The sequence below is a fragment of the Gobius niger genome, assembly GCF_951799975.1.
Source record: "Gobius niger genome assembly, chromosome: 21".
NCBI classification, from domain to species: domain Eukaryota; kingdom Metazoa; phylum Chordata; class Actinopteri; order Gobiiformes; family Gobiidae; genus Gobius; species Gobius niger.
The window spans coordinates 6,369,278-6,394,610 of NC_136872.1; the positions used below are offsets into that span (position 1 = coordinate 6,369,278).

The 25,333-nt window shown below is 42.2% G+C and overlaps 1 protein-coding gene across 8 annotated transcripts in view; it reads right to left on the reverse strand.

The window, feature by feature from the left end:
* nrxn2b (neurexin 2b) overlaps positions 1-25,333 on the reverse strand; it is a 1,057,142-nt gene that overhangs the window by 874,707 nt on the left and 157,102 nt on the right. For all 8 annotated transcript variants that reach the window (XM_079579566.1, XM_079579564.1, XM_079579563.1 and 5 more), the window contains exon 3: positions 3,852-3,872. In XM_079579566.1, coding sequence (XP_079435692.1) covers positions 3,852-3,872 — 21 coding nt within the window. The remainder of the gene's footprint in view (positions 1-3,851; positions 3,873-25,333) is intronic.

The window sequence follows — 25,333 nt, forward strand, 5'->3', positions numbered from 1 at the left end:
TCGTCTTTGGCCAAAACTTTTGATGAATGGGAAGTAGAGGCGAGTAAGCAGCTAAGTTAGCTTTTTCTTTCTAGCAAATGTCACTGATGTAGTATGAAATGCCATGATTGCAATATGGGATAAGTGGTTTGATGCTATGCTATGCAGGGAAGGAATTTCTATACAACAAAAAAAGAGTGAAATGACTGACATGCCCCGACTAGTTCACAGATTGATATTATGCTATTTGCTGTTACAACACATCGACTGTCTTGGACTTGTAAAGTGCAATACAAGCACAATCCATTATTATTATTTACTCAAAGACGGCCCTTTTAAGTCAATGCTTTGATTCTACACGAGCAGATCACAGCAAAGTCGATGGTGTTATTGGCCGGCTTCTTCCCTTCTCTCAGCGGCCAGCCTGACCCGTCCTCCTCACTGGTCCGTGGGGGGGTTAGTGTGTCAGACTGTGTTACGGGTTTGTCTTCTTTCCCGCTGCTGCTCTCACTGCTGCCGCTATCCGTGTGTCTCCAAGGGCCCGGGTGGACAGTCGGGGTCAAGGGCACGCGGGCTCCCGAGGATACAACATGTAGGGCACTGGACTGGAGACAGGAGGACGGTGAGAGGCGGCTAACTCTCTGAAGGGCTATCAGCAAGTCGAGCCAAGCCGAGCGCACCTCAACAGACCGTGCGTACTTTGCAATTTGTTTCAAATTCGAACACAGAAAGGTTGAGTTTACCGGATCAAATGTCACTCAGTTGGTCAACGCCATTGTCCCCTTTTGGGATTTTGCAGGAATAGCAAGTGGCAGCTCCTTACTTTTCCGTCCCGAAGGTTGTGATTAAAAAGTGGAGTAGACAATGAGAAATTCTTTATTTTTCTTTTGAAAGACCTTTCTTTTGTCCTGTCAAAAAACAACAACCTCACACGCTTTTTTGCATCTCAATCGAAGCGGAGCGAGATAATGAATGCACCGATGTGTATCATATTCAGCCAAATGGATCACTACAAATCATTGCCACCAATATTTTCAAAGTATTACTAAAACATATATTGAAAAAAGTGCAAAAGTCAAAAGAGTCAACACGACACAGATGAAACCTGACCATTTAGGGAAGCGCTTTTAATCGCAATCCAACCAAACTGACTGCAATATCCTTCACCAAAAAAGTCTTCCTGCAGATACAGACTTCGTAATGTTCGTTGTGTCTACTCGTGTAACAGTATCACTTTTTGGGTTCATTTTGTCAGACACTAGGGTTAGAGATGTTGAAATCTTTTTACCTTTACATCTTTCTCGTAAACTGCGTTGCATACTGATGACGGCCTGCAGTTGGCGGCTGAAACATGTGAAGGTAAAAAGATTTCAACAGCTCTAACACTAGTGACAAAATGAACCCAAAAAGTGATACGGCATCTTTGGTATTGCTCATATATGGTCATGTTCAAAGCAGCCAGAGGAGGGAAAACAAAGACGGGGAAAAAAATGAACTTTCTCCCATTTCTCCGCCATTACTTTAACAAATGCTGAATTATGAATATATTATTCCTCTAAATAAAGACACAAAGACAAGGAGAGGGGCAAAGTGTCTCAACAGCCCATAAATACTAAAAAAAACAGAAAATGCAAACCCGGAGCTATATGAACATATGCTAACGTTCGCAACAAGAGCAATTTTTTCACTTTTAGTGAACAATTTGCTGTGAAAAAACATCCATATGGACCTTGTTTTGGCTTGACTTTATTGCTGTGTGATAAATACTGTATAGTCCGCCAGAAAACAGCTAAAAAGAGTGCAATTGCAATTTTAAACATACTGTGATTCACACAACACTAAGTCCATGTTCAAAGCAGAAAGGGGACGGAAAACAAAGACAGGAAAAACCTGAACTTTCTCCCATTTCTCCACCATTGCTTTAACAAATGCTGAATTATGAATATATTATTCCTTTAAATAAAGACACAGAGACAAGAAGAGGAGCTAAGTGCTTCAACAGCCCATGAGTACTGGAAAAAAAACAACAACAGATAATGCAAACCAGAAAGCTATGTTAGCTTCATGCTATATATGCTAACGTTAGTAACAAGTGACATTTTTTCGCTTCTCGTGAACAATTTGCTGTGAAAAAACATCCATATGGACCATGTTTTGGCTTGACTTTATTACTGTGTGATAAATATTGTATAGTCCGCCAGAAAACAGCTAAAAAGAGCGCAATTGCAATTTTAAACAGACTGTGATTCACACAACACTAAGTCCATGTTCAAAGCAGAAAGGGGACGGAAAACAAAGACAGGAAAAACCTGAACTTTCTCCCATTTCTCCACCATTGCTTTAACAAATGCTGAATTATGAATATATTATTCCTTTAAATAAAGACACAGAGACAAGAAGAGGAGCTAAGTGCTTCAACAGCCCATGAGTACTGGAAAAAACAACAACAACAGATAATGCAAACCAGAAAGCTATGTTAGCTTCATGCTATATATGCTAACGTTAGTAAGAAGTGACATTTTTTCGCTTCTCGTGAACAATTTGCTGTGGAAAAACATCCATATGGACCATGTTTTGGCTTGACTTTATTACTGTGTGATAAATACTGTATAGTCCGCCAGAAAACAGCTAAAAAGAGTGCAATTGCAATTTTAAACATACTGTGATTCACGCAACACTAAGTCCATGTTCAAAGCAGAAAGGGGACGGAAAACAAAGACAGGAAAAAACCTGAACTTTCTCCCATTTCTCCACCATTGCTTTAACAAATGCTGAATTATGAATATATTATTCCTTTAAATAAAGACACAGAGACAAGAAGAGGAGCTAAGTGCTTCAACAGCCCATGAGTACTGGAAAAAAGAAAACAACAGAAAACCAGAAATCTATGTTAGCTTCATGCTACATATGCTAACGTTAGTAACAAGTGACATTTTTCCGCTTCTCGTGAACAATTTGCTGTGAAAAAACATCCATATGGACCATGCTTGACTTTATTGCTGTGTGATAAATACTGTATAGTCCGCCAGAAAACAGCTAAAAAGAGTGCAATTGCAAGATCAGACTGTCAGACACCGACAAACTCCCGATTCCACCTGACGTGATTAGTCCGTTTGGCGACGATGCCAGGTGGTTGCGTCAACAAACAGTGCGTCACGGAAGCACAGTAGCCTCCAGAAAGACGAGCTAAAGGCTGATCCGTCCATTAGGCTCGCTCTAGAGTGGCTTAGCGCTTGGCCCAAGGGCTAATGACGCCCTCAGGGAATCCCACCGGCAAACATCACTCACACATATCGGAAGTAGGACAAGACGAACAATGCAATCTCTCCCGTACAACCTCTCCCTGACATTTCCAATGCAGCGTCACAGCAACAATTATCGGAGTAAAACTGTGTAACAACCGGGGTTCAGGAAGTTTTCGATGCCCCACTGTTTATTCAGGTTTATCTAGAGGCTGGACTTCAAATCAAAATCAGCCAAACGACGACTGAAAGTTAGCATATTTCGCGTCTAATTTTTGCCAATAGAAATAGAAATGCGTTTGATTTTAAGGTCGGAAAATTTTCTGAACCCACCTCAACAACCCAGCAACAATTAGCATAACATAAAATACAAAAACAAAACAAAAAAGACAGATAAAAAGGATAAATCAAGGTAGTTTTTTTTTTTTGTGTGTTTGCTTTTTCGTTTTTTCAAAAGAGAAATTTGGAGCCCCTGGGAGTCACTGAAAACCGCAGTCCAAACTGACAATGCCCCTCCGCAGAAAAAAGGGAGGTCAGGTCACACACCATTACGGAGCAGCCAGCTTTAGCATCCGTGACGGCTTTAAAGAGGAGCCGTCAGAGGAGCAAGGCAATAAACATCACTCTTACCTTCCACGGCGAACTCGTCCACTGCAGAGGAGGGGGCGGGGGCAGGGGGGAAACAGGGAGGAGAGAGAAAAGAAAAGAGAATACATTAGTTTGGTGCACTGTAGAGATTTTGCAAAGGACGTACGACTCATGGAGAAACATGACTTCATTGATAAACATTGTGATTTTCTTGCGTAAGTATTTATATAACGCGGACATTATACAAGTTTAACACACGGAACTGCTGGAATAATGCACTGCTCAGCAAAACTAATTTCTCTGCAATCACTTTTCTTCCTGTGAAACTACAGGTATTTGGCAATAAGGTCCAACACATTGTTATCGCCATCGCACTGATCTGGCTGATCCAAGTGAACACGAACTGCTAAACTACTTCCAGAATCGCACACATTCAGAAAATGTCCCCTACTTTCAACATCAACATCAACCTGAAGTGTACAGTATGTATACGAAATGCTTAATTTTGAACACAACATTCCATTAAGTACTGCGAAAGTGAGTTACTCCGACCCACTGTGTAAAAATATTTGGTAGGATCCTCAAGGTGGAGGGTACTCGGACTTTAAATGAACGACTTAAAGGAACAGGCCACCATTTTTCCATACTGAGATATGTTCTTGCCTGAGCTTAGACGAGTTGATACGTACCTGTCTGGTCTTTGTGCGTGCGCTCAGTCATGCACAACGACCAAAGATGTTGTTAGCATTTGGCCTCTCCCAATGTATTCCTATAGCTCCAAACGGGAGTGAAGTTAGAAGCGACCACGCTCTTCCATGGGCACGCACAAAGACCAGACAGGTACACATCAACTCGTCTAAGCTCAGGTAAGAACATCTCAGTATGGAAGAACAGTGGCCTGTTCCTTTAAAGGGCATGCGGGACAAAAAAAAAGGTTGGGAACCACTGTATTACACGACCAAATCCAATCTCCAAATAAGCAAAGATACATAGATGAAGTAGGAAAGAAATGAAACCGTACACAACTTCCTGTACGGTTTCCATGAAAGTCAGTAAACTACAAAGCATATAGTTGAAGACCCCTGCCTTCCTCATATTAAAGCTGTGGAATAATGCAAAAGAAAGAGAAAAAGCGCACAATGTTTAAAAGCAGCACACAGAACCCGCATTGTCGCTTCTCAAATCAACATTTGATGATTGTGTAGAAATGTGAGACCAAGAGGGTAAAAGCGGAGTTCTCTCAAGCAAAATTTGGTATGATTTCAACAGCACGGGGACATTCAGTTTGAGTTCATGCACAGAAGTGATTTCCAAGACACTGTTTACCTTTGTCTGAGCACGTCAAATCCCGTCGGACCTGTCCCGTATCATGTAGTGAAGTTTTTAAAAAGAGGCAAAACAACTTTACCAAATCAACTTTCCCCCATAGATTGGATTACAATAGGTTCTACCTGAATTATGAAGGGGTGGAGAGAAGCCCACAGACTTCTGATAGTATCTCTTGACAGCAGCAGGTGGGACATGAAACATCACCCAGCCGTGTTATTTTTGTGAGAAAGACGTTATAAGATGGTTAAAAGTAATTTAAGCATATTACAGTCTCTTCCAAATCCAACAAGAAGCATATTACCCCTCCGATATGCTGAATGCTAATGGAACAGAGTGGCTTCCTCTTTGCACTTGCATATGTTCACTGCATTCATTAGCTCCATCTTAGTGTCTCTTCGTGCCATTCACACTTCCGCCAGACCTTGGCCCATTATCCCGGAGCTGTTTTGCATCTCACCACTATAGGAAGAGCCTTGAGCGCTAAGCCGCGGGGATCTCGGGTCTTTTTCTTTCGCGCTATTTGAAGATTACTTTTCAGAAGCCACTGTGTGAGCCTGCGCCTATGCTAAATGGGATTCCCCGCCGGAGAAAGGCACCTTTGGGATGAAGAGGTTTAGCGCAGAAAGGGTGAATGGCAGTTCTATCTGACACACAGCCTTAAGACCAAGTATCACCATCGAAGGAGGCGTCATAGTTTGGCTCTACGGATTGGTTACATTGTATCCAACAAGCTAACTATCCATGCACCTTCTGTGACAAGCGCCGATGTCCGACAAAAGCTACATCCGCAGAGCTGTGGAGGAATCGTAAATCAAGGGGACCCAGAAGTTTCCTCTGTCCCCTTATGAGAGACCAACAGGCCCGGTTTGGAACCATGAGGCCGTCCTTCCGTGGACCCACCACCTGCAGGAGGAGCCATAAGGGGCTGGTACAATGTGATTTGGGCAGCTCCAACAGCTGCCCCCACGACCCGGCAATGGACAAGTGGAAGAAAATGGATGGAAGTTTCCTCTGTGACACTCTCTGGACAGTTCATCCAATCATTTTCTAGCGGGCTGTAAAATTAAATTACAGCTTGTATTTTCGGTTTCCTTTGCATCAATCCACTTTGCGATGAGCGGATTAAATTAAGCAAGAGAGGAGAGGAAAGCATTTCCTGGATACAGAAGGCCTCAGTAGGAGCTGTTTGAGAACAGGAGGAGCTTTGTGGGAGATCCAAATGTTACTCAAAGTCGCACTATTGGCTTGAAACACAATTCCGGGTACGATTTGGATTAGAGCACAGCATTGTAACATGGTACAAAGCTCTAGAGTCGAATATCGCCCCTTTAAAGTTATAAAACATGACATATGAATTAAACTGAGCCATAATTTGCATTATCTGCCAAACGGTATTATCATAGAGTTACACAATTCATTCATTTTGTATCAATGTAGCGTTTTTAACTAGACTTTTTATTGTAACATGTTGTTTTTGTTAAACTGACCTTTAAAAGCATTTATTTTGTCACTTTAATAAGACTCTTGGATGAGAGGTGAAACATTCACCTCAAAAACGTCCAAATAACTGCATTTTCAGAACTATTGTGACAACATAACTCACTTGGAGGAGAGAGAGAAAACAGCCATTTTATGGCCGATAAATAAAGAAAATGATTGCAGCACAATATTGCCAAACAAAACGCTCTTGTATTATCCACAACAATGGAAAACCCATAAAAATGAAAAGTCTACATGAAGTCCATGAATAGTAGCTCAAAAGGAGCTGCTGTACGAGTGGAATAGTAAATATGCATATAGCATGCCATTTCCAAAAGAAACTCAGATGGAAGCTTTGAAAAGCTGCAGCAGTGAGTGCCTGAAGGCTTTGGAGAGAAATGAGAGACTTTCCCAACACGCAAACTAACCGATTTACACTGCCTGCCCGGTGCACTCGCGAACGTTGTAGCATATAGCATTTCTTTGGATCAGAAGAACCATTTTCCTGTTGTCTTTAAAAGAACTACTGCCCTAGCACACAATCTTAATTCTTAATGATTTCAGACTTGGATTTGCTAGTTACAGAACACATCGCTACAGAGCTTGGGATTGTGTTGGAAAATGAAGATGTAGGAATGTAAAACACAGCAGTAATTGGTCATATAAAAGCATTCAGACTCTTCTCTTCGTTATACATTATTTTGAGACAGTGTTGCTTTCTGGAGAATGTTTGCTAGTACCCCTTAACACGTCCGATTCCCATGACAACGTTCAATTTACAGCATTTTATCCCAAAGTCTAGATTGACAAAGACGGAGAGTGTCACAACAAATAATACATTCCATAACTCATCTTTTGCAACAGAGTTTTTTTTTTGTCTTTCCAAATACTCAACTTAATATCATTTGTCAGATAAAGCAAAAACGAATTCATCAAAACCTCTCATGCAAAACAATCTGGCGCCGCAGACGTCTTTGTGGAGAACTATCTCTAATTGTCAGAGTAATCTCCTCGTTATAGATAAAGGGCTGCGGCGCACAGGGAGTTCAGGATCCAAACATCACACACAGCACTTTGTACGGCTAAGTCACTCACATTCAAAGGAATATCAAGCTTATATCCAATCTATAAATGGGTTTCAGAATACACCGGCGGATGTTAATGAATAGAGCGGCTAAATGGATGCGAGCTTTAAGCAGCGAGATAAATAAAGTCCAATAGAAATGTAAAGACTGAAGGACAGGTGCATTAGAGTTATTTATTTTTTTCATTTGTGCAATTAGTGGTACACGAGGTCATGCAGTAATACGGCCTCAATCAATAAACAAGCAATTATCTTTGAATGCTTTGCAACCTATGAAACAAAAACGAGTAAAAAGTACTTTGGCTGAAATTCTATGAAGTCGTGGATAAGATGTTGCATCCGCCAAATGGGTTTCTTCTAGGTGCTCTGTTTACCCCCCAGAACCCAAAACATACAGGCAAAGTGAAGGCCCTTGGATAACTATGGAACTAGCTCAAGATCTGGAGGTACTTTACTTTACGTTACTTACTTTTAACTTAAAGCAGAACAAAGTAACTCATGCTCCTACCATAAGGATCACTGCATGTTGCGGCTTTTTTTTTTTTTGCTCATTAATTGTCTGTGAGAGTAAAATACTACGCTGACAGAAAAGACAAAGGGAGAGAGGGATAGTGTACATTGTGCCACAACTCAATTACACAAGATGTTTTTTTCTGCTCAAACTTGGCTGTAAATACTGTTTAATGTGGCGCTAGCCCACAGTTAGCTTTGCCCGTTAGTCTGTTAGCTTCTTCTTCGTGATCCAATAGGGTGTATTGGTGGCTCCGACCCGGAGGCAGGGGAGTTGCAAGTGTGGTTTTCTGGCCAGAGACACCAGGGGGAGATGAAAGACCATAGACTGTAAAAAAATAATAGACGACTTGTCCTCCCTCCGGGCGGGATCTTCACTGTAGACTCGGCCCTTGCGTGACGTGTAGTTCGCGCTGCTCCAATGCTAACAGTCCAACCCTCATTAGTACAAGATTTCTACTTTTTTTTTTTTTTTTTTACAAAAACCAGCCTGGTTTCTTTAATTGTAACTAACCCAGCGTCAGCACAGGAGGAATATCTAGCTGTAGAAAGTTTAAGAAAATTAGAAATCAGGCTTTTAAGTTGTATTTAAAGGAATAGGCCACCGTTTTTACATACTGAGATATGTTCTTACCTTAGCTTTGACGAGTTCTTTAGGACCTGTCTGGTCTTCCCCCGTGCCTTCAGTCACGTAAACACAGCGCAGACGGCGTTAGCATTTAGCCTCTCCCTCTCTCCACTTTAGCTCCAAAACAGGTCAAGATAGAAGCTACCAAGCTCTTCCACGTTTTCCCTATTTAAATATGGTTACGTGAAGTGTTACACTACAAAGTATAATTACACAAAATTAAACAATGTGGATTTTCTAAGCGGATAAAAGGGGGGACTATATTGTAAGGTGTAATAATACCAAGAGTAATTTGGCATCCGCACAGTAAAGTGAAGATTACTGCGCAGTAAAGTGAAGATTACTGTGCAGATTTCGAACTACTGGTATTATTACACCTTACAATATAGTTCCCCCTTTTATCCGTTTAGAAAATCCACATTGTTTAATTTTGTGTAATTATACTTTGTAGCGTAAAACTTCACGTAACCATATTTAAATAGGGAAAACGTGGAAGAGCTTGGTAGCTTCTCTGTTGACCTGTTTTGGAGCTATAGTGGAGAGAGGGAGAGGCTAAATGCTAACGCCGTCTGCGCTGTGTTTACGTGACTGAAGGCACGGGTGAAGATCAGACAGGTCCTAAAGAACTCGTCAAAGCTAAGGTAAGAACATATCTCAGTATGTAAAAACGGTGGCCTATTCCTTTAATGTGTCTAAAGCATGCATTCTAATGGGAAACTAGCGGCTATATGGAGGTACTACAGCAATGGCGGCCCCTAGTGTCATCGTCACAAAGCAGAGCAGCCAGCGGCCATACCCAATCTGTAGGTAAAGTTTGTGCATAACGGCGAGATGTATTGGCTAGCATAACACTAGGTCAACTACTGTCTGCCTCGAAGTCCAACATCAACCAAATGAAGCCTCTATGTCCACTTTAAGCTTACTTTCTATCTGGTTTTATTCATTTTCAACATGTGTTTATTACACATTTAGCCACACTTCTCCTATCGCACAAAATGAACAAGTACGGAATAACATTTGCGGCGGCGACAAAGGCCAGATAAGTGTGCGGTTGGCGGTGAGGCGGCAGGTCTCAGAGGGAGGTCACACAGAGATAATGGCGGCAGAATGGATGGACCTCGCAGTGTCAACAGGGAGAGAGACTGAGGAGAGGGGCCAGGGACAAGTGTTGACATACTCCAGAACAAGCACAAGGACAGACAAAGACACAGGGGATTCGGCTGAAGGGGGAGATAGAAGGTAGTTTGATGTGTTTGATGAAAGAAAGGAGATGGAAGAGAGGAATACAGAGTTCTTTACTGGAGGAAAAGGTAACTTAACCACTTAACTGCCACCTTAGGGTTAGGGTTAACAATTATTTCCATCCAAACCTCAAAGCGTATTGACTGGAGAGCTTACAGCCTATATGCCAGTGTGATACCTAATTTGAAAGTCCAGACCTTGTAGTTTCTAAAAATATGTGTGAGATTTGTGTGAGTGAAACACAACCCTAACCCTAACCCCCTGCCCTGATCAGGCGGGGCAGCAGATAACCCCGTGTCACTTAAACACATATACACTGCATGATAATACATTCAAGAAAGTCGTATGAATGCTATATACATCAACTATATACGGCAAAGCATGCGCTAAATTCAACACAAGCTTCTTCATTTACAAGGACACCATAGATTTCTCAGACATCATATTCAACATAAAATGAGAAAAATGTCCCGTCCCATCGTTGTCATGAGCTCTTGTTTTGTCCCGCTTCATGAACATGACACTCGGCGGGTCTAAAGTGCACTGCGTCCCACACTGCTCTGCTCACATGTGCTCCGTCACAACAAAGTCTGCATTGTTGTGACGCCCACAACAATGCACCTCCTCTCCGACGTCACATCTCCTGTTTCATTGGATGGATCTACACTAGAGTTCCCAGTCAAACAATGAGTAAGTCTAAAAATGGCTCTTCCTTTATCGAGGACACTTGGCATCACTTTCACAGGACCTCTTGCAAAAGGGGCGGGACTAGCGGGACGCAGCACACTGGAGAACTTTCATGGAGCGCTGACATAAAAAGGGGAAATTGCTTTATTTTGTGTGGAGTATGATGTTGGAGATCTTCGCTGCCGTTGGTTTGCCGCATATGTCCACAAAGCCCTTGTTCGGTGGTAGTAGTACGGCTTTCTGGAATGTATTATTGTGCTATACGCATTTGAGTGAGACTGGGTTGACTTAAAACATGCCAAATAGGCTAAAACTCCAGCTAGGTACTGGCAGGTTGCCCAGGCGGCATAATACAACTTATGTTAATTTAGGAAATCAAAATGTCCCAAAAATGTCAAACCAGGGAAAACTAGACACACAAACAACACTGACCTGGTTTGGACAAGCTCCATATGTTGGACCATAGTCTACTGAACACAATGCAGTGTAATGTGACACGTCATTTCCGACTCCATCTTTTTTTCCCGCTTTGAGCTGTGATCACCGACTCCATTAATGTTTACACAGATATTATTCACTTTAATTAAACTGCTTAGCGATGGCTGCCGCTTCGTTAAATCCCAGAGTCAATGAGGAGTAATGAGCAAATGTACCATACAAAATGCTCCATACAAGCAATGGTGGCTCCGGTGTGCATACCATAAATTAGTCTTGCATCAACAGCTGCTATGTAGGCTTCGTATTGCGCTTTATTTAAAGTGGGAATAGTGTGCGAAATTGTGGCTTATTATATCTCAACAATTATATCCCATGGTTCTAATTTAAATGTATGTTTATTGAGTGAAAAGGCATGTGAAGTTGAGTGCTCTTTCAAGCATTTTGTACATGGATTTGAAGGCGCTCAGCTGGCAGGGGGGATAATAAACATACCATAACAACAAACCAATGGGCCTGTGATGAAATGTAAGAATAGGAGTGACAAAATCCTTTCTGGATTCTGTTGCGTAAGAGTTTCTGGCAGGATTAACCACCAGAGGTGGGAGTAAGTCGCTAAATGCAAGTCTCGAGTCAAGTCCAAGTCGTGAAGGTCCAAGTCCCAAGCAAGTCCAAGTCAATCGGTCATGGGCTCAAGTCAAGTCAAGTCAAGTCATAGCTTTTGTCAAGTCAAGTCAAGTCAAGTCTTGCTTTAGCCGGCAAGTCACCTCAAGTCACAAACGCCAGTGTGTCTACTTTTCAAAATGGGTTTAATCTTGAAAATAACAAGTGCTTTCTCAAAATATATTCCGCGTAGCCACTAGACGATCACTCGGCCCATTTTCAGGAAGTCAGGGATCATTGACTTATTTCAGAAAAAGGGGAACAATGAAAACAAATGCAAATCATAAAACATGTGAAACATACAGTTGTTTATAAGGTAAAAAAAATAAAAATAAATAAAGATTAGAAATTACATGTTTTACAGGTTATTTTGTGCAATATATTTATTCATTTATTGGTTCATTTGGTTGGGACAGTGCATGTTAATGAATACACATGAACCTCATGCATGTAAATAAGCCACACCGGATTGTAGCGTTGGGCTAATTTACATCCGTCGTCCCCCATGTGCACTCTCAAACACATTCTCATTCATCCAGGCCTGTTGACTCTGTGCATAGCTTCAAATCATAGCAACGCCGCCCAAGAAGTAACTTCCTGTTTCGATCCAGCACACCAAAATAAAAGCATACAGCTGGTCTCATTGATTATTTCAGCAGGTGCTTGCAACATTACTAGAATATAATTAAATACACACATTTGAAGTGTTTTGTCTGTTAATAGTTAGGCAGAAAGAGAGTTGAACGGATGAACTGATGAATAAGACGGTGCTTTTATTTTGGTGTGCTGGATTGAAACAGGAAGTCACTTCTTGGGCAGCGTTGTTTTGATTTGAAGTTATGTACAGAGTCAATTGTACATGTTTTTAGTGGTAGGGGAAACCAGAGTACCTGGAGGAAACGTACGCAAACACATGGAAAACATGCAAACTCCACACAGAAAGGCACCTTCCAGGTAGGACTTGAACCCAGGACCTTCTAGCTGTGAAGCACAAGCTCTAACCGCTGTGCTACCGTGCCGCGATTATCGTAGAATTGACATATGGTGAGACATTCATTTCAAAGGTTTAAAGGAACTCTGCGGTGAACATTTTGTCAAGCAACTTGGGTCAAAATGAGATTTATGGCTGGCTTCTTATAAAGTACATCTAAAAGCCAGCCAGCTCTTTTAAACTGACAGATCTGTAAGAATCAGCTTTCATTCATCTTGCTCCTCTCGGAGACACAGAGATGTCCTCCCGACACTGTCACTCCCTCCCCGGCCTTATAACCTCCTGCCCGGGCTGTGAGGAAATCTCCTTGTTTTGTTCACTCACAAACCCAACTCATACAGCCTACAAACACTAATTCATATTCTTTCAGCCTATTTCATATTCTTTCAATAATACATGTGAGGTTTGGAGTGTGCATTACTTGTCTGTTCAGCGATCATGTCAAAATAAATTCTTTGTGTAATAATAATACAGAAACCTTTAGATTGGACCTGTTTCTTTTGCTAAGTAAACGCTGACCCAGAAACTTTGTACTATGTACTTTGCCAAAGTACAGTATTAACTCATCTAATAACATGATCAGAGGACGGTCGTGACAATGTAATCTTGTCTTGTATTTGTTATTATGAAAAACTATATATTATGGCCAGATTATCAAACAAAGAACTCCCTGAACTAATCAAATTGTAATCTTCTAAACCATGCTAAGCTTTGAAGTAAATCTGTAAGCATGAAAAAATAAAAAACAGTCCATGAAAAACTCCTTATGTAAGTAAAGCTTGATCATCATTATACATATGTTCATTTCATGGCGGAGAGTGACATCGTGACAATGCAGTTAAGTCATTGTGAGACATTTGTTGGCAGAATTAAAGTTCAGGATGGAATGATGCTCATTCTTCGTGCTCATACAACCTGTCCAACTGCAGCACCCCAGATCAGAACAGATTTTCTTTCTTTGTTTCTTTTTTTTAATGTACTATATATAGACATTACTATCTGCTGTCAACAAACATGGAAGATTTTGCAAGTGTGATGTGTAACATTTAAATGAGAAAAAAAGAAGACTTGGCTCTTCCTCAAATTCTGACGGTCACTTCACACAAACATGATCCCAAGACATTGCTTTGGACGTTTAGTTGTTGATTTTGTACATTAAAAGAGGATACATCAAATCAAATCAAAGAACTTTTATTTGTATAGCGCTTTTCATACATGTCATGTAACACAAAGTGCTTTACAGATTTAAAAACATTCTCTCACACCCACCTCCTTCCAAAAATACAGACACATAGTCTCATTCACACTCCCCCCACCCGCCTCCCCAGAGACACACCGCACAAGCACACAACACACACTCAAGGTAAAACAGTGGAGACTATGGACAAAAGGCTAAGATGGGGCTGGGTGCAGATAAACCAGGTAAGGGAACACCATCCGAGGAGCCGTCTGCATCGGGAGCGGCGCCTCGGCTGCAGCCACAGGGCACCAACACAGGGTGCCCGGACAACACCACACCTCCATCCAGACACCCACAAGACAGCACCCCAGCAGCCACAGCCAATCACCGCTCCCGAGGCAGAGGGCTCCTCCAGAGGAAACTGGAAGAGCATAAAAATAGTTAAAATAAATAAAAGTACGTAAGTAAAATCGAGTAATAGGATAATAAAAATTAAGACCGAGGGGTAAAATACATAAATAGAAAATGAATATTAATAATTATTAAATGTCAATTGAATTAATTAAAAGGTGCTGATAAATAATAATAAATAGGCCTAGCAAAAATAAATATCAGTTGCCATCAGACTACCCCTAATCTGTCATCTCACGCTTTTTGAAGGAAATATCCGATCTAAATAACAAACATTGCACATGTTTCCCCAAACACAGACCATATTAACAGTTTGCGATCTCCAAGAGTTCTGTGATTCCTGAACCTTTTAACGTAAAAAAAAAACAGTAGGGATGTTGAAACTCCTAACAAGCTGCACATGTTCTACCATGTGAAGGATAACTCAAGCCTTTTTCAATTCAAACCCTCCATAGCTTTGGACTAACTAAGGATTCAGAGTGGTATTTTTCCTCATACGCCCACACTGCACTTCACTGACGACTGACAAGCGCAGTTGTGTGGGGAGAGATTTCTGACTGAACTATACCGAGCACTTGTCCATGCATTCTTCATGCTCAGACTATCTACAGCTTTCACTCAAACGTCTCACTTGACGTCATTTCAAAGTCTTTCATCCTCCCTCCAGGCCATCAGAAACCCTCAAGCCCTCTCTCAACAGTCATCCCTGCACATCTGGCTCTACAGACCAGGCATGCACCGCTCCCACCAGGGTTCCCGTGGCTCTGTGATCGCGCTCGGAGGAGGCTACGATGACACATACAGTAGTAAAAGGGCTCTATCGCCTCACTCTTGTCACTGACTGTTATCCTGCAGCTCCCCAAGCCCCGCCACTGCGAGCAAAGGCACATCAACCCACATTAAGTGACATGTTTGCTGCTCCACTTCGCGAGCACCGGGGCCCCGCGAGTGAACGGCCGGGGCTGCGTGGGTGTGTGGGGGGAGATCGCCATCTTGCATTATGCATTCAAAGGCACTTCGTTTGTATTGAATTGTGTGGCTTGTTCTGATTGGAATGGTGCTTTTAGCCATGTTATACTGTCCCTCATCACAAAATATACCTGGGGTGGTATTTTCGGGGGCAGGTTGTCTTGTGATGGGAATGTCGGTGGTTCAAATCCCACAGGTACACACTGTTGTTGTGTCCTTGGGCAAGACAGGACCAGGTCAATTTGAAATCCTGACCAGCCTGGTCTCTCACTCTTATTCCATAGACATTAGGACTAAGTTTATAATGTATAATATCAATGCAGATGTATCCAAAAGTATTTAAGCCATATGCAAGATGTGTTGTGTTTCCAGTTGTTGATGCTTTTGTGAGAAAGTCATTTTCATCTTAGTTAATTTTGTTGAGGCCGAACGGCCCTCCACCTGAACACCAGAATGCAACTTGAAGCAAATAGACTGAAACAGAATGATGCAAAGCATATGGTAGCGATTTTCATTCAAAAGTGGTTCAGGAAGATAAAATATACATTTCTTGTATTATGTCATGCATTACATATACTGTATTGCTTGTGTGATGACATATAAGAAGTGACAGCCTGCAGTGACTGTGGCCGTCATGCTGTCAGCAAGAATTGGAAATAATAAAGGGATATGCCCTAAATACACACATAAAGTTTACAGTGTATTTTTTCTTAAGTATTATAACTGTTGTAAAAAAACAACAAAAACAACAAAAACACACAAAATGTTACAACAAAAATACAATTTGTAAGTCTTATGTGAATCTTGCTTGTTGTTAAAAATGAATAATAGCATTGTATGCTGGAAAAGTAACAAAGATGATAAGAGAATAGGTTGTGGTCACGTACTTTCTAAAAAGCTTTAACAGTGAGCTGAAGGGCAGCTCAGAAATCTGTGACAGAGTTTGCTCTATAACTGTCAAAATGCTGAGGTTTTGACCTGGTTTGTGGATAATACCTGTGCAGGGGCTTAGCCACATGGCATAAGGTTTAATGTTCTGTCAGCACAAATGAACAAGAACAAAGACGTTTTCTCACAGTAAGATGAAAAAAAAATGTCCCGTTTCTGTTGGAACATATGTAAACTCCAGAAACACTGAATAGTAGAAAACAAATGTAGAATGTGTATGCACCCAATGTAGAGTTCAGGCTTGAGTGTCTTGGTCAACATCATCCATTATCATTTACTATTATTTGTAGTGAGCAGATGATTGATTTATAAATACAGCTAACACATACAAATGCTTTAATGTGAAAGACAACACAAACACTCAAAATTCAAGCATCCTTACATGTACATTAATATATATATATATATATATATATATATATATATATATATATATATATATATACATATATATATATATACTGTATACATATATATATATATATATATATATATATATATATATATATATATAAAATTGCCATTTCAAACCATACAAATTGGTCCATTCAAATGCATTTTTAAATTCTCCTCATGTGTCATACCACTCCGCTGTCAGTTAGCATTAGAAACTCCCTTTGAAAACCTGATTATAGCGCATATGTACACGGCACATTCTGCATGAAAGGTCAACGGAAGAGGAGAGGTACATGATGGAGAGAGATAGGGAGAAGGGGGTAATTCTGACAGTTCATCAATGGCGGCAGCGCATTAGTATCGACACGCAGGAGTCACCGGGGAGAGCAAATCTTATCTTTGCGAAGCGGGGGGAAGACAGCGGGGAGATGGGAGTGTGGGGAGATAATGGGCCGAACCGAGGAGCAGGGAGGAGATTGGAGATGAAGCAACCTTGGCCGAGGTCTTATCTTCCCTTTTTTGAAAATAACAAGGATGAGGTTGGAGACGGGTCTGAAGGGTGGGCTGCGGAATTTACCAGCAAAGTCAACTGGGAGACTTACACTTGAGGCTTAGACTTGCTCCTTTAACTTTTAACCTATAACTTATAACATTCCATCATCAAAAAGAGACCTTATAGTATTTTCCAAAAGTCAACTAAATTCCACATGTCATATACTCTTTTGAGGTCTGGATAATGCAAAGAAAGCCACAAAAGTGACACATTACTGTGGCACCTTTCGACCACTCGAAGTGCTTTACGTCAAAGAACCACTCAGACACTTTGGGCATGGTGGGTCTGGGCCTTGCCCAAGGACTCAACTGCATTGCTTATAGGACCCAGGATCGATGTGACGACCTTTGGATCTGCAGTACCGACTGACCTACTGCTGCCAAAATACGCGAACGGAGCCCAAGAGCATCCATAGCACCGTCGGCTTGGCAAAACAAAGCAAATATGGCGGGGCAATAAAAAGGAATTGGGTTTAGACGGACAGCAAATCTTTTAATCTGCCTGTAAGTGTTTATTTTCTCAGGCGATCCCGTCGTTAAATTGCCTGTGTGTGTCTTCTCCCCCCTCCACCCCGACTTTCATGTTAGAACGGTCGCGCCAATAAGAACCCATTCAGTCGTAATGAATGGGGAGGCGCTGAAGACTAAAAGGCTGATTTACTGACAATGGTTGATGATCCCGATTGAGTTAGCATTGAGCCTCTGAGCTGCCACGACACGGCTGGACCGACTGCCAGCTCGTGCTGCTGGGGGGATCCATCTTGGGAGGCGGAATAAAGGGGAGATCAGGGCTAAGACACAAGGAAGTTAATCTGGAAAAGGGCCGTTTGTGCCAAGACTTCGCGGCGCACAATGGACTGTCCAATGCTGTCCATCAGGCTTTTCTTGTTTTGTGTGTTGGCCAAGGTCGGCTGTTTACAATTTGGACCTCTTTTGTCCGTCCATTTTTTTCTTCCGCCTTATCCGAGTCTCAGCAGAGATGCCCAGACTCCCCTGTCCACGCACACTTTCTTCAACGTTTACATCGAGCGTCGGGAGACCATGTCCCTCCTGTGGTCTTCCTGGGTTCTTGCTTCTGACGAGACATGACTAAAAGCTGTCCTTCCTCGAGCCACCTCAGCTGGCTCATCTTTAACGTGGAAAAGGTGACAGAGCTCCTCACCTGAAAATTTAAACAAGTACCCTGCAGCAAACGCATTTTGACTGGTTGTACCTTCGGTTGTTCAGATTAAATCTATAATGCTGCTTTTAGAAAGTCGAAAAACTTGAAAGAAGCAGCCGTGACAGATTTGTAAGAGACTGCCTTTTTTTGCAACGTCTTTGTTGTTGTTTTTTTAAAGGACGAGCAAAAGGCAGTTGTAAAAATGTGTGTCAAACTAAAGTTTTTTTTGTGTGCAATGCTACTGGCTTTGGAAGGACATTTCACACATGACCAGACTCTTCTTCATCTTAAAAAAACATATAGAATACATAGGGGGGGTGTACAGGTGTAGACTTTAGAGACTTTACCCACGTAACTGTGAGAATATAATGTGTCATTGATGGCCGGACTCGATTAGCGATGTACAGGCACTTTGAGAAGCTTGTCAATTAACACTACAGTGAAAACATCGCTGGTAAATAGACAACCACTTAGTCTGGTTTGAAACGCAGTGTACAAATGCAACTCATGATTCATGCTTTCGCTGACTATTAGCATCGTATTAAAGTAAAAAATAACATGCAAAATTATAGCCTTTGAACATATTATGATGTTGCTGCCTCGCCGAAAACATATCTGGGGTAGTATTTTGCGTCATTCACAGTTGATTCACTGTGCTAGCCCAAAATGACACTTTCATGCCTCAATTATGCATAACAGGTCGACTTCAAACTTTTGACAGCTTTTCACACTGATAACTCCATGTGCGTTTCATTTCAGCTCTGAAGGAGACCTCGCCCGCTGATCCTCATAGCACATTTGCGAGCTAATGCCCGATATTTGTGGTTGTGGGCTATGATGAGGGGTATACGAATGAACTGCTGACGCTCTAATCTGCAGGTAAGCCCTTGTAATTCGAACATCCTCGGCTTCTCACTCACGGCAAGTCTATTAGTGTGGGGGGCACTGAGCTTGCAAAAAAAGAAAGAAAGAAAGCAAAACATCCCTCCCCTCTCCCGAGATGCTTCCTCCCTCCCTCCCTCCCTCCCTCCCTCCCTCCCTCCCACCCACAGTCGATTACAACAGGGAGGTCAACAGAAGCTAATGTGACTTTGTCTGGAACCGCATGGCGTGGCCCCGAGGTGCTGAGCAGAGCAGCGACGGATCACAAGGGTGACGGGATTCTAATATAGAAAAGTATACAACACAGGGATTCACTGCGAGGCTGCGAATGAACAGGAAAAGTTTTCAATATTATTATGACACTATTAGCCCACTTGAAATGACTGGCACAAACCAAATAGTAGATCAGCCAAGGTATTGGATGGAAACCAGAGCACACAGAGCAAACCCTGCAGGGAAAACAGGCAAAGTCCGCAAAGAAAAGTTCCCCAATGTGCAAGGAATCAAAACTGAGCTCTACTTGTTGTGAGATGAGCACAGGGCTGGTCAGGAGTTTGCCTGAAGCTCCCTCTGCAGGCCGCAGTGATGAATAACAGTATGTTAGTGAGTGCAAGTGTGGGACAATGAATGGAAATTAGCCCATGGCTTGTGAGGCGTAATGATACGAGGAGCACAACGTCCGCGCAGTAACTCCTAAAGACTTCCCCCCCGCTCACTTCCGTCAATAACCTTTAGGAGTTACTGCGCGGACGCTGTGCTCCTCGTATCATTGCGCCTCACAATATAGTCCCCCTTTTTATCTGCTCATAAAATCGACATGTTACATTTCTGTGTAAATATACTTTGCATGAAAACACGTCACGTAACTTTATTTAAATAGGGAACACGTGGAAGAGCTTGGTAGCTTCTATCGTGAGCTTTTTCGGAGCTATATGACCTGTGGGAGAGGCTGCGTATGTGCTCCGTTTGCCTGACAGAGCGCACGGACAAAGACCAGACGGGTATATATTAACTGGTCTAAGGTTAGGTAAGAACATATCTCAGTATGTAAAAACGGTGGCCTATTCCTTCAACATGCACTGTCCATAAACAAACAACAACAACCTGTGGTCTAGCTCCTTCCCTGAGGCTCAAAGAACAACGAAAAGTGCACTCAGACTGCTGTTCATATTAGTGTTGTTTTTTAAGTCTATCTTGCATGTTGAACTAAGAAAAAATATAGTTAAGTACTTCGAGATAGTAAGAACAAACCTTCACTGAGCAGTGTGATTAGAAAATGTATGGCACCTTGTTGAACACACTATAACTTTAAAGCAAAAAAAAATCCCTTTTGTATGACCTGTCTCCTTTAAAGGGGCTAGATGCAAGTGAGCCATTTTATACTCACAACTGCCACCTCTGGTCATACGTGTAATTGCACCTTCTATATTAAGCTTGTGACGACACTTCGGCCCGAATTAACACCTTTTTGAGTGACAGTGCAGGATTTTAGGGGCAGTTGTGGTAGAAATGTCTGGGCTCAATCACATTAGGACATTGTGGGGGAGGAAAATATATTAATTTTAACATTTTTAAACTCCGTATAGTCCCTTTAAATACATTACTAATACATGAATAAATTAATAAAGCCTAAAACAGCAGATGACTCTATACCACCTGAAGAAGTCTTTGTTGACCAGGCTAGCAAACCCATATGAATGAAAGCTGACATTGCATTGTAAACACACTGTTATTACTATGGGGACGCTTCGATGTTAACTGTCCTGCTCTCCAAAATGGAACAAAGCAAATCATACAAAATATAGACTTTCATCTGTATTGTCTGCTCTTAACAATACAACACCGGCCGACTTGGGCAAAAACTGCATTCCTCAGCGTGCTGAAGTGACAGAGAGGCTTATGAACACATACAGGCCGAGCGTCTTGTTGTCCCAGCGCTTTGGTATTGATTCGTTTTTCTGGGCGCCTTTTGAAAAATGAGGTGTTATGCGCAACACAATGAACACCTATCATTTTACCGCCGCCTTGTCGTCTGCCGCGAGAAAACAAACAAAAGGCAGGAGGAAAAAAAATTATACGGAATCTGTAACTTTCACGGTTCGATAGAGACTGAAGATTTGAGTCTCCCAAGTGTTACCAAGTCTCTTTATTTTTTTTAATGCAGGAGCAAATAAGCACAAAACAAGTAGGAAGAGAATGTAAAGAGATTGATTTGCTTTAGAAATCCACTTTTGAATGAAGCTGCGGGTGTTATTTTGGTTTATGTGCTGTCAATCAGGCAAACAAAGTCAATCAAATACAGATTTTTTAAAAATGCAATTCATGATAAGAGGTCATTGTTTCCACACTTTGGGGTGGTCAGATTCTGTGGCTAAAATCAATATGAAGTTGAAATTCTAGGCTAGGGTGACCAGATTTCACAAACAAAAAACCGGGACGCGACAGGAGTTTTCCAGAGTAGCTGCATTTTCACTACCATATCCCAAAGTATGATTTAAAAAAAAAAGAACACGCTGGTGTTTAAAACTGTTACCAGTCAAAGTTTAGTCCAATGAAACAAGAACTCTCAGACTTCTTGCTTTGCAATCTCGTAGGCGCTTCAGTGGCCCCGGAGGAGAGATTTGGCCGTCTGTGCCAAGGAACATCCGGCTGTCTGGATTTATCTTTCCTTATTTGTCTACCGTCAACAACAGCCTTGAGATGATAGACTTTTGACCTTTGCGACTGGTTTATATTTTTAGATTGACGTCCACATAATGTAAAGAGAGTAGAGTCTGGTGCGAAGTGAATTTTTTTTTTGGACACAGACCCCTGGGGCAGAGAAAACTCTTTTTCACAGGAACACCAGACATAGCTCGGAACTGGGACCATCTCGGGATGTCAGGTCACCCTTTTCCTCCACTATGGTCGCCCACTGCTCCAGATAGATTGCCACAAGGCAGTGTTGGAAGATCCATTTCAGATAACCTATAACCATGTTGGGTCAAAAGGAAAAAAAAAAAGTCTACAAATACAAATGCAGTGCCTCCAGTCATCTGCCCTCTCACGGTGTTCCCTGCAAACAATGAATCGTGGGTAAAGACATTCAGTCAATTGTCAGAACGGGAGCTGATGCACAGTGCCAGGCAAAAGTGCGCCAGCTTTCTACCCCCAGGCTAACGGTGGGCTAACGGAACAATTCTTTTGGTACCCTGCATTTTTGAAGCTGGTAGTTGGCGTGAAAACTGGGGATCGCTGTCCTGGACCATTACCCACCCATGACATTGCCACAGTAGTGTTTAAAAACAGCCGAGTAGTCAGTGTGAACTCCAGCACTCCCGTCTGCCATCCTTTTCCCTTCTCCCTCTCTCTCTCTCAGAGCCACGCGACAATCGTTTTGACACCGGCCGCGTCACTGCCTTCCCGTCTGCTGCCTCGCGCTGTCTGAGCGGCTGGGCTTTTCTTTTCTTTTTCTTTTTTTCTTCCTCGTTCTCCCACACTTTTTGTGCCTCCCCTGACAAAAGCTTTTAGAGGTGTCACCGCGTAATGATGGCTGCGGGTGGTGGATCCTGCCTCAGATGTAGCGCCGAGAGAGACAAGACTTACTTTTGTGTTGAGTTGACCGGCAAATAAGTCAGCATAATGGTGAAATGCATGTACCACGGTTTCACAAAATGTCAAAATCCTATTCAGAGTTTGCAGTGACAACGCTTGGAAGCTGAGTTTTAATCCCTGGACCAAAAACTTAAGGGAAAAACGTACAGTAATGCTGAAAATGGTTGTGTAAGCTCTCTGTCGTACATTGTAAATAAAGTTTCCTAAGTGTTTGACATTTTTCTGTGAGACTGGGCTGCCAAATAGGCTTTGTCAGCGGTGTGGTCTTAGTTATAGTCAGCAGGCATTTAACCCCCCAACAAGACCGGTTTGACTTGTACAAGTAGAGGCCATCTTTGCTCTCAAGTACTGCTCTTAACGTGTTCAAGGGAGAAAAGGAAGAGAATGAAGAGACCACCAGGTCTCAGGATGGGAGGCAGAACGTCCAGTGCTTAAACAACACAGTACATATGACAGTTTGAGCAGCACGGTGGGATCGATACCTGGTCCAGATGTATGCATGTTCTCCCCGTGCCCAAGCACTAAAGCATACAATATCACGACGAATAACAGTGTGTTTGTGAGTGTGTGAACGTGGGTTACCTTTCGGAAATGACATGCATGAGTCTCATGTTCATTTACATGTCCCAGCCAAAATAAATAAATAATGTTTGCAATAATACTGAAACTTTTGTAAATTGGTCAGGACACTTAGGCTACCGAACTTTCACTGTGTATTGTTGAATTAAGTAGAAAAGAATACCAACAGATGGATGAGCCAAATTGCTTTACTTAAAAAACCTGCACTCAGGGATGAAGGAACATACCGCTCTCCTCTCTCCTCGCAAATTGACTTATCATTAAAACTAAGTAATGGAAAGAGCATAGCGACTATTCTCTGATTGTACAACATCAGAACTAATCAAAGTACTGACATGTTTCCGCTAAACGCGTAAATGCGGCACACATAAATGAGCTCCGTGTTTCGCAGACCGTCCTCTCTCCAAACCTGAAACACCCACATCTCTATAAAGTCCCAAACGCAAAACTACACCCATGTCCGCCAATGTAAATGTTCAGAAGGGTAAAGGTGCGAAATATTGGTGGGGACATGACCACACCAGTCCTCAAGGAAGCCACGCCCATGCACAGTTTGGGCAATATTCTCCCTTGTCCTTGAATCTAACTTTATTTATTTAATAGACCATAACAAGTGTGCTCAGTGGTTGCTTTCCTCATGCTGAGAGTCCTCCATTGAGGCCCTCTCTCCAATGATGTCACCTGCCTGCAGCGTTCAATGTGGGGCTGCGATACTACTATATCGACAAATCATTGTTATTGCAATATTAGGTGAAGCAATGTCTGAAGCCACAACGCATCGCAAAATCACTTCCCCGAGTGCAGTTCCATTTCAGTCGTGTTCCCATACGAGATGCAGTTTTCTTTCCACATTTCAAGCCACTGCCTCTCGTTCTGTGCCGTGTGACAATGACAGCTCACTCGAGTATGAACCTGTTTACTTGGCCATTTTTTTTGCCTCCCTGTTTTCCTGGCAAGAAGGTAATTGAATGAGTCAATTATCACACCACAGTTTGTGTCAGATAAGTAGGACGTTATCGTTTGTATTCTCCCACAAACCACTACTAACGGCCTGGCGCTACCACCAAGCGACCCATCCAATCTCCAAGAAAACAGATCATATACGAGGAAATGGGTTTATCTCGCACATTCAAATCAAACCCGGGGGCCTTTTTGATGCAAGGCAGCTGACTCGTCGATTACGCTGCGTTTATGTGAGCGGAGCCACATGTTCTTCGAAGGATCTCTGTCACCCGAAAGATTTCATTAAGTCCCTTCATATTTTTGCTCGTCTCCGTGACTAATCTGCAATCTATTCATCACCCATTGTTTACAGGCATTAACCCCTGAAGGTGGGACAAATGAAGCCATTGTTCACGCGATCGATCACGCGCCTCGCCATGTTTTCAGCTCCGTCGACAGGAAATCGATACTTTCTGAATACCAGTGTGCGCAGTGCCTGTACGTCGATTCCATGCTCGGCTTCAGGTATGTTTTACAGCTATGGGCCTGATCCTGCCCGAGGGGTCCGGGGCAAGACTTGAAAATGAATAGACGAGAGAGAGAAAAATGCGGCGGTATACATAGGACGTCGAGAGGTTTGCTCATGCTGCTGCCAAATGGAACGGAAGGGATTGGAATCTTTTAATGAACATCAACAAGACGTAATAGTCCGGTATTTAGTGATGATGTTTATGGCTCTTTTTGAATCCGTTAATTTCAAAGCTCACCGCCAGACTTTTTTACTCGTTTTTTACAAATGTATGACTGCTAACTGTTGTAAGACTAATATTTTGTACTGCAACATCTAGAGGGCGCGACTTT